The sequence below is a fragment of the Triturus cristatus genome, chromosome 3_1, assembly GCF_964204655.1.
Source record: "Triturus cristatus chromosome 3_1, aTriCri1.1, whole genome shotgun sequence".
Lineage (NCBI taxonomy): Eukaryota > Metazoa > Chordata > Amphibia > Caudata > Salamandridae > Triturus > Triturus cristatus.
In genome coordinates this window covers 466,368,312-466,384,103 of record NC_140583.1, presented here as the reverse complement: position 1 = coordinate 466,384,103, position 15,792 = coordinate 466,368,312, and the positions used below count along the sequence as shown (strand labels likewise).

General features: G+C 40.4%; 1 protein-coding gene across 1 annotated transcript in view; it reads right to left on the bottom strand.

Annotated features, from left to right (window-relative positions):
* LOC146860421 (endophilin-A3-like) overlaps positions 1-15,792 on the bottom strand; it is a 650,579-nt gene that overhangs the window by 490,724 nt on the left and 144,063 nt on the right. The window contains exon 2 of the mRNA XM_085646346.1: positions 13,359-13,492. Within this exon, the coding sequence (XP_085502472.1) occupies positions 13,359-13,492 (134 nt within the window). The remainder of the gene's footprint in view (positions 1-13,358; positions 13,493-15,792) is intronic.

The window sequence follows — 15,792 nt, the reverse complement described above, 5'->3', positions numbered from 1 at the left end:
ATGTCAAAAACGAGAGGGGGGGGGAACCAGGAGCTAGTTAAAGGTCCAGTGCCTGTGCTCCGAGCTCAACATGAAGTCAACAAAACATGGGGGGGGGGGGGTAAACAGTGAGTCCTAGACCTAGGATCCCTCTTTCCTTTTCCTTTTCTTCTAGTGAGGCAGTGACTATTTGCACTACTCACCTAGGAACAGTGTCCCCCCCTTTTTTGTCAAATATTAAACAACACAGAAGCGCTCTGATTTCTTTTTTACAACAACTGCACTCTACAGATATGTTCTACAGTTGTAAATGTTATTGCTTTGTATACGAGACAAAAATATGGTCATTAATTGTGCTGTACGTGCTAATCTGTTTTTAAACTTCTTGTATTGTAAGTTCTATGTAATGAGATAGGAGCTTTGAAATGTTTGCTGGGTTTGCACATTCTGTACAGTTTCTATTGTTTTTTTTAAATGATCACTGTATCCATTTGTTTTAATGGAATTGTTATGATGTCTTTTTATGATCTAATTCCGACCAAAATATAAGAATATTGAATGATTTAATAAAAAACAATTTTCCTTTAAGTTCTGGAATCCTTGGGGGTGTCAAAAACTTCCTTCCACCCAACATTCCCCCAAATCTTCGTATGAAAATGGTACCTTACTTGTGTGGGTAGGCCAAGTGTCCACAAAAGGAAACAGCCCTAAATGCAACATGGATACATCACATCTTTCCACTCTAAGCTCCCACTTTTCACCTGATAGTATGGGTACCCCACTTGTGTTGATGAGCCATGAGACCACAACACAAAATGGCCTAAAGAGCTACATTGAGAGATAAGTAATCAGGTTAGCTGCAGTATTTGGGGCAGTGTTGTAGTGCCATCCATGCAAACCTACGGCCCACAGACATTTTTGAAAAGTAGACAATTAGGAGATTCCAGTGTGATGTGCCTTTAGTGTGCCCCATGAGGTTTTCATACCCACAATTCTTTGCAAATCTCAAACTTTGCCTGAAATCACCAATTTTCCTTATATTTCTGTGATAGAAATCACCTATCACCCTGCATTACCCCACATTAAGGAAGCTCCGAGTTGCACAGAATTGTGCCACCAGAATGCTGCTCGGGATTCCAAAAACTCAGCCAGCTAAGCCAGCCCTAAAGACCCTACACTGGCTGCCAATCCCCGAACGAGTAAAATTCAAGGCTCTCTGCATGGCCCATAAGACCATGTGGGGAACTGGCCCTGCCATCAACAGCTGCCTAATCACCTCCTATCAGCCCAAGAAGGGCCTGCGATCGGCTGATCTCAACCTTGCAGTCATCCCCAAAATCAAGAGGCAAAGAAGCGAAAGAAGATCCTTTTCCTATAATGTGGCAAGACTTTGGAACACACTACCCCCACACCTTTGCGTCGAACCCCACTATTTTATGTTTCGTAAACTTCTTAAAACAAGGCTATTACAGCAATCGTTCCCATAATCCCACTCATTTTCCCCTGTTCAGTCCCTAGCACCGGGATGCCTTAGGGTTCCTATGCGCTCTACAAATGCTGAACAATACTTGTGCAGATAAAAACACTGCACAACTTGTGAGGCTGGGACTACTGCCCACAACAGGAACAGATCAAACCAAGGTCAATGGGAGCAATTTACTTGTCAGTCCCTAGTAACTGGCACAACATGTACCCGGGGACTTCAGCACTCATTCTGCCACCCGCTACAGTAGCATTGCAAAACATATCTCCAGGTCTGTCATTGCAGCCTTTGCAAGCAGTTTTAAGCTGCCATTTCTGCCTGGCAAAATACAACTTTTTCCAGGTCTAAACCTTCTTTTTTAATACTTACAGGTCACCCCTAAAGTAAGCCCTAATCCCCATAAGGCAGGATATTTTTAAAAGTTGCACATGTATATTTAATGTTTTATGAGTCCTGTCAGTTAAAAAAATCTCCAAAGTCATTTTCACTGTGGCAAGTCTGCCTCCCACAGATTAAACCTGGTTTACCCAATCACGTTTGATAAGGGCTAAATTCAGTTAGAGAGCAGCTAAAAAAATATTTCAAAGACTCTTTTTAATAGTAATTTAAAATCCAGTGCAACAGTAACGTCGTTTTTTAATTAACTGTTTCTTTTTTTAAGTTTTAAAGGAGAGTTTATTGAATTTCATTTACAACAGGATAACAAAAAAGCATAATATTAAACTCATCTCATGTAGAAAAATAGAGCGTCATAACTAAGAGAAAGGAATAAAAGACAGGGGAAAGAAGTAGAAGGGAGAAGGGCAGAAAGCATAATCAAATAGAACAAGAACAATTGCAATGGGAGTGTAATCATTGTCATACAAAGTTATACAAAAGAGTAAAGAAATGGATCAAACATACAAAAACTCCTCCAATAAAAAATATACAAAATAGTCATAAAACAAGCAATAATAGTATGTGCATGAAACCATCAGGAATGCTGTCATGGAGGTTTGGGAACTTCTTCTGTACACGGGTTGTGAAGGGGTAGGGATCGAGCAGACACATCTAAAAAATTTGTAATGGGAAGCCATAATAAATCACGTTTAATGGCAAGTGTAATGGGATAAACATAGGCTCTGTCAAGTCTATGATGATAACAGACTCCAAACCACCAAGCCTGAAAGGAAACAGTTGAGGTATCCTTCCAAGATTTAGTGATCTGCTGAAACGCTACAGCTAGAAGTAAATCAATAATGGACGTGTTGGTGGTGGAAGAGGACCATATGTCTGAGAGACTACCTAAAAAGATATGTGAAAGTGTAAGAGGGAAAGAGGTGGAAAAAATCTTATTGATCTGAGACCACACATCCGTCCAAAATTTATGAATCCTCGGACAGCTAAATAACATGTGTTTAAGATCAGCCCACGATGCTGAACAAGACCAGCAAGAGGAAGGAATGGAAGGATCAATTGTATTCAACTTGGCAGGAGTAATCAAAAGTCTGTTGTATATAAAAAAATAACGTTTGAGTTGTATTCGCTGCTCTAGAGGATTTCCTTATCTTGGTCCAGACCTTTTGCCATAATGAGACAGAAAATGTGTCCTCTACATCTGATTCCCAGTCCGTTTCTGTTTTAGATTTATCTCGAGCATCAGAGGTATCCCTTAGTTTTGTATATATCTGGGAAGCAGAAGAAGAAGCCAATAAACAAGGGAGAGAGAGAGGGGATAAATTGGTGCGAGTGGTGGAATCAGAAAGAGCGTCATAACTGTTCTGCAAAACCGTACTCAATAGATTATATTTGGATTCAAATGATTTATGCAAAGAAAAGCGAGATTGAAGGGTAGAGAAGGGAATGCATGTGCCTTCATCAAACAATTGATGAGTCCAATTAATACCAAGGTTATTCCAATCCTTCCAAAAAAGCATCCTATTACGAAGTTTAATAAGAGGGTTATACCACAAGGGAGATTGTAAAAAACGCGAACGATCATCCAAACCTCCCAAAAAGAGAGGAGAAAAAGTTTTCCGAGAGTTTTTAAGAATAGGGAGAGAAAATTTATTGGGAATATGGGACAGCGATACAAATTCCTCAAAAGTAAAAGGATGGAAAAAAGATGACTCAATCTCAACCCATGTATACAAAGGCTGTTGAGAAAAATGATTTCTCGTGCCCAAAGGGTAGAGAGGATATAGGTCAGAGTAACACCTCCCAGTATAAATAGTTACACAAATAATTTTACTCCAACTAACCATACAATGGTCATTATTGTTACATGTAGATGGAATGATATGATGAACAGGGGAACTTATAACTTCACCACTAGGTGAGCAAGGAAGCAATTCCTTTTAATTTAGGTACCTTCACACACCCTAGTGGTGTCATGCTTCATCATCGGGTCACCCCGACGCCTAAAAGTCGGGGTGGGCTCCAGTTTCCCTTTATTTTTGGGTCTGTCTGGGTTGATTAAAAATAATAAGAGTAGGGGGACCATAATACTCCTATATATACCCCTACTCTTATTATTTTTAATCAACCCAGACAGACCCAAAAATAAAGGGAAACTGGGGATCTGCCTGAGGTTTTTTATCTTATAGCCTCCCTGGTCTGCAATTTCTTCAAAGCGCTCCCAACACTGTGGTCGAGCCCACCCCGACTTTTAGGCGTCGGGGTGACCCGATGATGAAGCATGACACCACTAGGGTGTGTGAGGGTACCTAAATTAAAAGGAATTGCTTCCTTGCTCACCTAGTGGTGAAGTTATAAGTTCCCCTGTTCATCATATCATTCCATCTACATGTAACAATAATGACCATTGTATGGTTAGTTGGAGTAAAATTATTTGTGTAACAATCAATCTCAACCCATAAAGGTTTTGAAATGGTATCGGATTGCTGCTCAGACAATAAGGGAACAGAATGCTTAAGGAAAAATGAGGAATGATAAGAGGCAAAGTCCAGAAAATTAACTCCACCCAACTGCTTAGGACATTTACGTTTTGCAAAAGACATTCTAGCCTTTTTATGCTGCCACAAGAACTTAGACAGCGTAGAATATATATTCTTATAACAAGACTTAGGGATATTAACTGGAAGATTAGAAAGGTAAAACAAAATAATGGGAACTAACATCATTTTAATTGAGTCCAGCCTTCCCCACCAGGATAAAAACAAGGGATGCCAACGAGTTGTGGAGTCCTGTAACATTGTTTGTAGATTTTTGATGTTAAGTGCTACAGTGTCTTTAATGGAGGATTTGAACCACAGGCCTAAGTATTTTATCTTAACCGGACTCCAATGAAAAGAAGAAGCCAAGAAGTCTGCATGAAAACAAAATTTATTTAGAGGGAGAATTTCACATTTGTCAACATTGAGCTTATAACCAGAAACTTTCGCAAAGTCAGATACTTCTGATAAAAAGGATGGAATAGATGATTGTGGATTGGAAATGAATAAGAGAATATCATCCGCATAGGCAGAGAGTTTCAAATACCTATCCCCATAGGGGAAACCAGTAATTTTCACGTTCATACGGATTTTTATCAAGAAAGGCTCTAATGCTAAAATGAAAAGAAGAGGAGAAAGAGGACATCCTTGTCGGACACCTCTGAAGAGAGGAAACGAAGAGGAGACAAGACCATTAGCTAAAATAAAAGATCTAGTAAAGGAATACAATAAAGAGACATAAGCAAGAAATTTCTGGCCAAAACCAAACCAAGTAAGGACTGCGAGCATAAATTGACAATTAACCCTATCAAATGCTTTTTCAGCATCTAATGCAACAGCAGCTAAAGAATGTGGATAGGAATGAGACTTACTTAGTACATTAAAAAAGAGACGAGTATTGTCTGAAAGATGACGACCTTTAATGAAACCGCATTGTTCCTTACCAATTATGTTAGGTAGAATTTTATCAAGGCGGAGCGCAAGAATTTTTGCAAAGATCTTATAATCCAGATTGATTAAAGAGATGGGCCTATAATTTTTACATAAAGTATGGTCTTTTTTGTCCTTAGGTATGAGACAAATTAAGGCCTCTTGAAAAGATCCTTCAGACTTTTTGGACGATATAAAAAATAAAAATAGTTGATGAAGTTTGGGAACAAGGACATTAGCAAAATGTAAATAGAATTCTATCGTAAAGCCATCTGGCCCAGGAGCTTTACCTTTTTTGATTATCCGAATGGACTCTAAGATATCTCTAGGACCTATATCTGCTTCCAATGGGGCAAAGTCTGTGTCCGGAAAGGAAGGAGAAGGAATGGAAGATAAATAATGAGCAATATCTGTTGACAAAGGAGGAGATTCCGGAGTATAGAGATTCTGATAAAAATTAGTGAACTCTGTCAGAATATCTCCATCCTTATGAAGAGTGAGATTCGACGAGGAGACAATAGACTCAATTTTTGTGCGTTCTTGCTTAACTTTGAGATACTTGGCAAGAAGATTGCCTGCCTTATTTTGCGCACAGTAATATTTGGCACTGGATTTAAGCAGGATTAAATTAGCAGATTCCGTGGAGAGTTTATTAAAGGAGAGTTTGGCCTTGAGAAGTTTATTTAAGTCAGACTGAGATTTAGATAAATAATAACAATGTTCCAATTGCTTAATTTGTGTATTAGTTGACTGTAAGGAATGGAATGCAGCACGCCTTTTACGGGAAACAAACGAGATAATGAAATCTCTAGAAGCAGCTTTAAAAGTATCCCATACTACCTGAGGGGATACCAGAGGAGACTCATTTTCAGTAAAAAATATGGATGAAAATTCAAGGAAAGCTGGGGTAAATTTTGGATCTAATAGGAGAGAATTATTAAATCTCCATCTCCTAGTACCTTTTATGGGGGGAAGTAGATCGAGGCGCAAGGAAACTGGAGCATGATCAGAAATTAAAATAGAGCCTATTTCAGAATGGGTAATGTGTTGGATCAGGGCTTTAGAAACAAAAATGTAGTCAATCCGGGACTGCGAAGAATGTGCTGGTGAGTAATACGTATATTCCTGGAGTGTAGGATGGCAGAATCTCCAAGAATCAACCAGAGAGCGTTGGGATATAGTAGATGTGAATTGAGTGTGCATGGAAGAGGGAGAAAAACGTGAATGAGACTTTCGGTCTAAAATAGGGTCCATAACCATATTGCAGTCCCCTCCTAAAATGAGATAGTCATCAGAGGATTGCATCAATGAGACTAATACCTGGGGCCAAAATAATTTATCATGTGTAGAAGGAGCATACACATTAAAAATAGTTAAAGGGATGTTATCAATCAACAAAGATACAATGACCCATCTACCATCAGAATCATTGGTTTGATTTATAACTTTGATATTTAACCGCTTATGACAGAGAATTGCAACACCATTACGTTTCCCTGAACCAGGAGATGCAAATACATGTCCTACCCAATTACGGCGTAATTTAGTAACTTCAGCCTCTTGTATATGAATTTCTTGTAATAGGACAATATCTCCCTTTAAATTTGCCAAATGCGACAGAACTCGTTGCCGCTTAATAGGAGAACCCAAACCCTTAACATTCCAAGTAAATATATTTAACGACATTTACATATATACTTCATAACAAAAAATATCACTTATGCAAGAGACAATCAAGTAAATAAATATCCAGAAAATCATCATATAAAAATTGGAAAGAAGTGACATTAGCACAGGAGGAGAAGCGATAAAGTGCAATAAAGAAGTACGAGATGAACAAAACTGAAAGTGAGAAAAGAAGACAACTAGCAGAGCAGAAGGAGAGAGAGAGAGGTAACAGAGAGGATTAGAACAAGAAACAAAGAAACAACAGCAGCACTCTGGGTAATGTAAGAATAAGAAACGAAAAGAGAGGAGAGGGAAATGGAAAAAGGAAAAAATGAGAAAGAGTCAATAACAGAATAAACAATACACAATAACGCCCGTACTTGAAGAGAAAAACAAAGAACAAAAGGACATGACAGAAAAACCCAATATAATATATCAAAAAGACATACCACAGACAAACATTGAGGATGGGGAGGGTGAAGCCTCATGGGAAAAGGCAGCATACCAAGACGGACAACTCCAAGACTGACGAAGGTACGAAGGACGACGACCTCCAGGGACAATGAGTAAGGACGTAGTAAGGGACTGAATAGTGTGTCTAAAAAGAAAACAAAGAAGAAAAAATGTTAACCACCAAAGTTATATACGGAACATAGAAAAGAGAATGCAAAAATTGAACATAAAACAGAGAAGTCTAACAAAGGTCAATACGTTGACCAAAATTACGATCGAGACATGTCCATAGATTCATCTCTACAGGTATTCAAAAAATGCTGAAGAAGCGCAGGATCCTCATAGTTAATTGTTTTGTTCTGATATGTGACTTTAAACAAACATGGATGAAATAAACCATATCGAGCGTTCAAATTGCGGAGAGCAGGCCTCATGTCCAAAAATTTCTTCCGACGATCCGCCGTGGCTTTAGAATAGTCTTGGGCAAAGAACAAATTAGAGCCGTTCCAAAGAATCTTCCCTTTTTGCTTGGCAGCCTGTAGGACTTTGAGTAGGTCGGTATACTCCAAAAAATATAAGATAATACCTCTAGGTTTCACATGAGAGGACGAAGCAGAAGCAGAAGAGCCCGGGTTGTGACCCAAGCGGTGAGCCCGCTGGATGTTGAGAGGGGGTGTTGCAGGAAATCCAAGAATTTTTGGTAAAAAAGGTCGGAAAAATAGCAATGGGTCAGAACCTTCAAGTCCCTCCGAAAGGCCATAAATGCATAGGTTATTACGCCTATTCCTGTTTTACAAATTCTCCACCTGCTGCGTCAGATGCATGATCTCCCTTCGCATATCAGGAATGTGGTCTGTAACAGCTTGAATAGACTCGACATGAATCTCTAGAGCATCAACTCTCTTCTCAGTATTTGACCAATTATCCTCAAGGTGTTGAAGGCGAAAGTTAGTCTCTGTCATGTATGGCTTAAGAGAACGAATCTCTTCCAACAAAAGCTCCATTGAAAGTATAGGTGAAGTATTAGGAGGAGAAGGAGGGTTAATTTTTGTTCTTTTACCAGAAGATGAAGAAGAAGCAGAGGGAATCTTAGAGATTGATTTATTACTGGAAGATGAAGGAACGGAAGCCAGAAGTGCAGAATTAACAGAATCAGAACCGGGCTCCTCCACAGACTCCTGCAGCACACTGTAAGGATTAGGGTCTGCCATGGACGAGGATTTGGGCTGCTGGGCACCACCACGGCTAGTGCGAGGCATTGCCATTAAACACCAGAAACGGGACACAAGAGATGTGAATAGAATAACTTGCGTTTATAAATCTGGTCAGTGAGGGTGGAGCGAGCAATCCACTGTATTAATGTATCCAAAGCCAAAGTCAGAAATACCACATCACATCGTCAGGAGAAATAAAAAAGTCAAGATGCAAACCATTTGAGGCCATAGAACGCTCACCGTCAGTCACATGAGTGAGTGGATGTGAGGAAAACCTTCAACGACGTAGCGCGGGAAACCGGAGTATCCAAAATGGCGGTCGCGGCATTCACGGCGCTGCGGCAGACACAGGAAGCAAATATCAGCCAACTCCGCTATCCATTAAAAGTCCCTGACATCCCAGTCGATGCCGGCAAGAATAGGGAACATGGTCCCACAAGTATAAAAGTCCGCCGTGAAGAAAAAGAGCCCTGGGGGAAGTCGAACACGCTACTCCGTCACGGAGCTCCGGCAGGTAGCGGCCATTTTCTTCGGCGTTCAAGCCACGCCCCCTTAATTAACTGTTTCTGAAATTACACTTTTAGAAAGTTGTAATTTTCCTGCGTAAACGTAAAACTGCCTTCCTGCCGAAGTACAAGTGTTACCTGACCTCTGCTGGCACTCTGGAGTGAGGTGTGTATTGTTTCCAGATGGTGGACAAAGGGCCTGGGTGTGTGGGAAGGTGTGGCCCTTCCAAGCATAAAAGTGGCATCTCCAGAATCTGAAGTTGGAACAATTCTGGACCTATGAAGACTCAGGAGTACTCTGCTGCCTTGCTGTCAGAAGCCTGAAGGAACATTGGACCTCCTTGCCTTGAACCCAGGACCCCAGAAGTTACTCCAGTGGTCAATCGACTGACCTCTCATGTAAACTACATGGATACAACAAGTTTCAAGAGGCCTTTCCTGTTTCCGAGCTGACCAGACCCAACCAGATCTAACCGGATCCCCTTGTTAACCTCAGCGAAGTGATTCGACTCCCAAGTGCTGTCCTCAAGGTCCTTGGCCCTTGACTGGAGTCAGACCACTCTTCTCACTGCCTAACTGAAGGTTTTACTGCATCCGACGCAAAGCAATGCAGAGCCACGCAGCCCCCAACTGCAGTTGGTGAATCTGATCTCTTGGCGGTACCTAAAACTTTAAAAACAAATATTTCCGATTCTACTTTTGGATTTTTGTCCTTTTGGTGCCATTTTATTTATCAAAATGTACTCTACTTCTTAAAATCGGTTTGGGATTTTTCTTGTGGTGTGCTTTCACTTTATTGGTCGTATGACTTTACAACGCATTCTGTTGTAACGCATGCCTTTACCACGCATGCGTTACAACGCGAATGCCATCACCACGCATATCCTTAACCACAAAAATGCCATTTACACGCATACTTTTACAACGATTTTCGTTGTTAAATTATGCATGTTAATGGCATTTTCATGTTAAAGGATATTACACTAATAACGTACCCTTTTAATTTACCCCTGTGTAACACCACACTCTCATTCCCCTTACCTCTCCTCTCCTCGATCTTCCTTTGTGACGTTGCATGTTGTTAAGAGGAAGCGGACGTGTCCTTCCATTTCCCCTAACAACGCCGATTGCCTCCACATCTCTTTCTTTAAATGTCGTAAACAGGTGAGTTTTTTTTATATTTTATTTTGGGGGGTGCCCCCCAAGCCCCCTTTTTTAATCACACACTTTTTTTGGCGGGGGAGACCCCCTCAACCCCCCCTTTTTTTTCTTTTACCTTTGGCACACATGCCTTTACTATGAATCTCGTAGTAAATGTATGCGCGGTAAAGGCTTTTCGTTGTAAGCACGCATGCGTTGTAATGCATGCGTGGAAACGGCCGCGTTGTAGTGGCCGTTTCCCCTTTATTGCTGTTTGAGTACTGCAATAATACTTAACAATTTGTCTCTAAGCTATTAGAGGGATAAGCACATAATTAGTTAATGACTTTTGTGGATAACCAGGACAAGGATTGCCAATATTATTTGCGATGGGTTCTCAACCCACCCAATTAATACTCCAGTTTCTTACAATGATAATGTTTGAAGGGATTGACATGATCTGACATTTACAAACGCTCATTCCCATACACATACACACACTGGTAAAGGCAGACAGAAAGACACACAAACATGGCACTCAATCATACATACACTGGAGGTGGAAGCTATTGAAAATTATTTTACTCTGCACCTGAATTGCCCACAATTCCAAACTTCCAGCAAACAGCGCAAGAGTGCCAGCTTAACAAACCTTTGCCCAATCAGATGTTGGGATAGTACTCGATGGGGTGTACCTTTTCATTTATCTATCCTTGTTTCTGGTTGGGCACAAGGACATATGACGGACACACCCAACATTAACATCATTATCTGACATGCTGCAGTGCCAATGCTTCTGCAGCTTGTCAACTAATGTATTGTGAAAGTCTGAGGTAGGTGGTATAGGCACCACATGACACATGAACATTGTGCAAATCATCCTCTGGAGCCCTCTTCGGCTCTCAATGTGATATTGCAACTTTACATGTAAACAGAAGACTGCTTTCATTGATTTCATGTCAAAGCTGTAACACATCAGGGAATTAGTTGCAGAGGGAGGCAGTGTATTTTAGTGGGTCGACAACCTTGTGCCCCTATGGACGAGTCACTTCTAGAAAATACATAGGGACCCACATGTCACTCAACAGTTGCCTTTTGTCAAGAATTAGTCATGGACTAGATGTGAGAGGTCAGTAGAGCAGGAAACATGCACCTTGTCTGTGAGGACGGGGGCACAGATACTCAGTCCTCACCAGCTGGCCGAGAGATGAATCAATGTGAAGCAGTTCTAGCATTCATGTGCTTTAAATAACATAACAGATTTCCAAAGAGAATTTATGTGATGATACCGGAAGAATGGAATCACACCATACCAACGATTAGTTATTGCAGGAGATGTTGCATCCTTTCTTTATTACAGGCATGTAAAAACATATCTATTCAATGCACCCTTTACAATATATTATACCATAGTTATATGTTTAATTATATTTATAATAGAAATCTAGATCGTACACAATACAAACAGAAGACATTTTGGCATGCAATATTGAGCGTTAATTAATACTAAACTTAAAAATATTCATTATATAGACCTAAGAAAGATAAATGTTTGAGTTAACCGAATCTACTGATTTTTTTCTTGGATGCAAACTTGCAAGCAACTGGCTCCACAAGGTTCTCTGCAACAAAATCGTGGTACCGAGGGTGCTATCCTATTAGGATAAGAACATGTGACCACAGGAAACATACAATGCTCTTCAGCCGGCTCATTTATCTTCTAAATTATTTTATAATTATGTAATCCTTCAACAGTAGACTACACAGATGTGTAGCATTTAAGTACTTTAGCTATAATGCAGCATGAAAGCCCTCATGTTGAAGTTGTCAGGTGGTGGAAAGTAGTTTTCTGTGCATTTGGTCCAATTTCTAGTTATTACATTTACTACAAGTAGAAACTCAGGCTTTAAAAATGCACCTTTCTTTAGAGGAAGCTGGTGTTATAGCATCCAAAGTTGTGGTAATACCACTTCATTGTGCAGCAAATCCATGCCCGATACCACCAGCAACAAGCTGCTGCTGACGATGCACCAATAAATTAAGAAAACATATAGAAACTTGTTTTTACATTTTATTCTCAATATACTACTATGTCCTTTAATTTTGAAATTATTAGCTGCAAAATGCAATTACTCGCGTTATGATATTAACAATGACAATCCAATGAGCTCTAAATGAGGGCCTGAGAATTTCTGGATATAGCGATAACTCTGTAGCAGGCGTTACAACCCAATAGCCATGTTCGAGCAGCAGCCACAGTTGGTAAGTTAGCTCAGTAGTCCATGTTTCTACTTTGGTAAATTGATGGCTTGTTTGGGGTCAACTAACTGCCATACTCCTCTGTAATGGCGTTTTTTCCACCCATGCAGCAATACAAATGTGGGCACAAACTCTAGTTTGACCAAATCAATATTTTTATTGTCTACAAATTACACACTTGTTAGATTTATAGCCTCACAATTTGCAGATTTGCAAAACGTGCAGACCAATAGCACAATGCGAGTTTATGCACCCCAGAACAGAGGAAATAGGTGCACTTAGAACATTATCATCCCCATTCCGAGGTTAAAACAGGGAATAGTGCTATAAGTGCACACCTGGTAAATGTTGCACCCCATAAAATCACTGGGTGCACGATTACCACTTGGAAATGTGCGAAGATTAGAATGAGATCATAGGTTGGGTATTGATAAATCATATTAACCGCTAATAAACTGCTAAACATTGAGAAGATGTGGCATGAAAAATAAGTAGGCATGAGTGTGTATCTATCTACCTTTGGAGGGAGAAAAGGGTCTAAGAAGGGGCGTGCCATGTATATGTGGATCAGGATGAAATGCTAGGTTTTGTCACAGCTGGCATCCCTATACTAATTTAGATACCATCATTTTAGTTTTTATTTAAAACTATTTGATTGCATTTCAAATAATGGAGCAGATCTAAAATTTGTTCCAATTATTTTCATTTTCTGATAGATCTGGGAAAGCAATTTACAGCAGATGTAAATTAGGATTAACAGCCAAAATTGATATAAACAACTATTAAAACTCACCGAAATGTCTTTTAACTCTTTGGCTTTCAAAGACTGAAGAGGATCAAGGAAATTTTGTTTTACTGTAAAATCAAAGCAGTCCTTCACGTCGGCCATTTGCTTCATACATTCTCCAGCTTCCTTCAATGCACTACCTATAATAAATAGCACACATCTATAATACTACTGTGTACAAAGCAATTAAAATGCATGTTTGAGTGATTGTGTGCTGCAAACGTATATTTATAGAACTATCATCTGTCTATATATGAGTTACAAATTCGGTCTCCCTTAGGCAGAGGTTTGCACTTTGTGTGAGTAGGGACCACAATACTCGTCAGGGTAAGTCAGATACACAACCTAAATTAAACTGTGCCCACCCTCTGGTAGCTTGAAACAGAGCAGTCACGCTTAATTTAGGAGGCAATGTGTAAAGAATTTGTGCAATGCTTAAATTACAGTAACACAGTGAAAACACCACAAAAAGACTCCATGACAGTTTAGCAAAATAGAGAATATTTATCTGGGTAAAACAAGACCAAACAAACAAAAATTCAATAAGTAGAACTTGAGATATGACTTTTTAAAGATTAAATCCCAAAACTGTGCTTAGAAGCCAATAGCGCTAAAAGGTCACTTGAGGTCATGCTAGACCAGGGTGAATCCAAAGTTTAGTCCGACCACGGTAGAGGGCAGGGCAGCTACAAGACCCACCTAGAGCCTGCTGAAAAAGTACCATGCATATAGCAAGCGTCGGCGACTCGATGCATTGATTCTGGTTCACGTAGATGGGGCAATGCGTCAAAGTCGAGCCTTGCAGTAGGGTCCATCGTTATTGTCGAACCCCTTACGATGTAGGCAATGCATTGAAGTCGAGCCTTGCAACGGCATCTTCGGATAAACGCTGTGTCATCAAACCTCATCATCGGTGAATCAGCACTGCACCAGCGTCGGAGGGCACTGCATCAGTTCTGATCATTACTGCATTGATTTTTGCAGAAAATAGCTGCAGAACCTACTTCTGGGCCCAGGACTGGAGCGGCCACCTCAGGCAAGGATAGGGCCCACAGATGACAGAGTCCAGCAGCACCAGCAGAATTGCAAAAATGTCTATTAGGACCCTGAGACTAAAGAAAACAGGAGGCAAGCCTTTGGAGAAACTTGGGTTCAATGATGTAGAGAATAAGTCCAGTCCTTCTCACTCCCAGGAAAGAAGCAGCAGGCAAACACAACAGAGCAGGTAGCAGAGGAGCAGTCCCTCCTACAGCATAGAAAGCAGCAGACCAACAAGCAATGCAGTTAGCAAAGCGGCAGTCCCTCCTGCAGCACAGCTGCTCTTCTCCCATGCAGAATGTACTTGAGTCCAAAAACGTTCTGATTTGGTGGTGTCAGGGATCCAGTATGTATACCCAAATATGCCTTTGAAGTGAGAGAGACTTTAAAGAGGCCATTGAAGACTACAAGGTCCCTGCCTTTCCTGCCCTGGCTCCAGACTCACTACACTGGGGAATGCAACTCTATGTGTGGGGACAGGCACAGCCCTATTTAGGTGCAAGTGTCAGATCCTCCCTACCAATCTCCCTTAGGAAGGTCCATCAGCCTAGTAATGGGCCTTCAGGATGGTGATGTCACACCCTAGCTTCTTTTGTGGGACTGTCTAGAGGGAATGCACACAGCCCAGCTGTCACCCAACCCAGACGTGTATTCAGAGACAGGCTGAGGCACAGAATCGTTAAAGTAAGAAAATGGCAACTTCCTAAAAGTGACATTTTTAGACTTACAAGTTAAAATTCGACTTCACTATCAGTTGTGATTTTAAATTGGTGAGTCCAAATCAGGCTTTGTGTTATTTTGTAAACCAGAAAAAAAGATTTTGCATTGGGGCTGCACGAAAATAGCGATGCAACCATGATGCAAAATCGTAGTAGATCTGAGTCTCAAGTTTTTTATTGAAGTACAGGAGTAATGTCACTTTGTTTTAAATATAATTTGCTTACACACCTATTTAACGTAGAAGTTAGTTAGGACCACAATATATTCTTCATCGGTTTCATTCAAGGACAGTAATTTACGACTTAATTACACTTTATTTGGTGCTGCTAAGATTTTTACTACCTGACCCTGCATTGAAGGCATCACAAAACTGCCTTTTGGAATGCTCTAATGGTTCAACTCACTTGTGTCTTCTATTCTGCTCCCTTTTGCACAGCAGAACAGGTGCAGGAATCTATGAGTTTGATGCATAGCCAAGCAGAGAATTTGATTCTCTCTCCCTTCAATGACAGGGGAATTGGTCAAAAGTGCAGTAAAAATAACTAGGCTTGAATAGTCTGTTCATCAAAGGCATGGCATTTTGAGGATGGCCATGCTATCTTATGTGCGTTACCACCAAGTAGTCGTTCTGGAAGAGCGCAGGTACAATATGACATGTACCATGTAATGAGTGTTGGTGTGC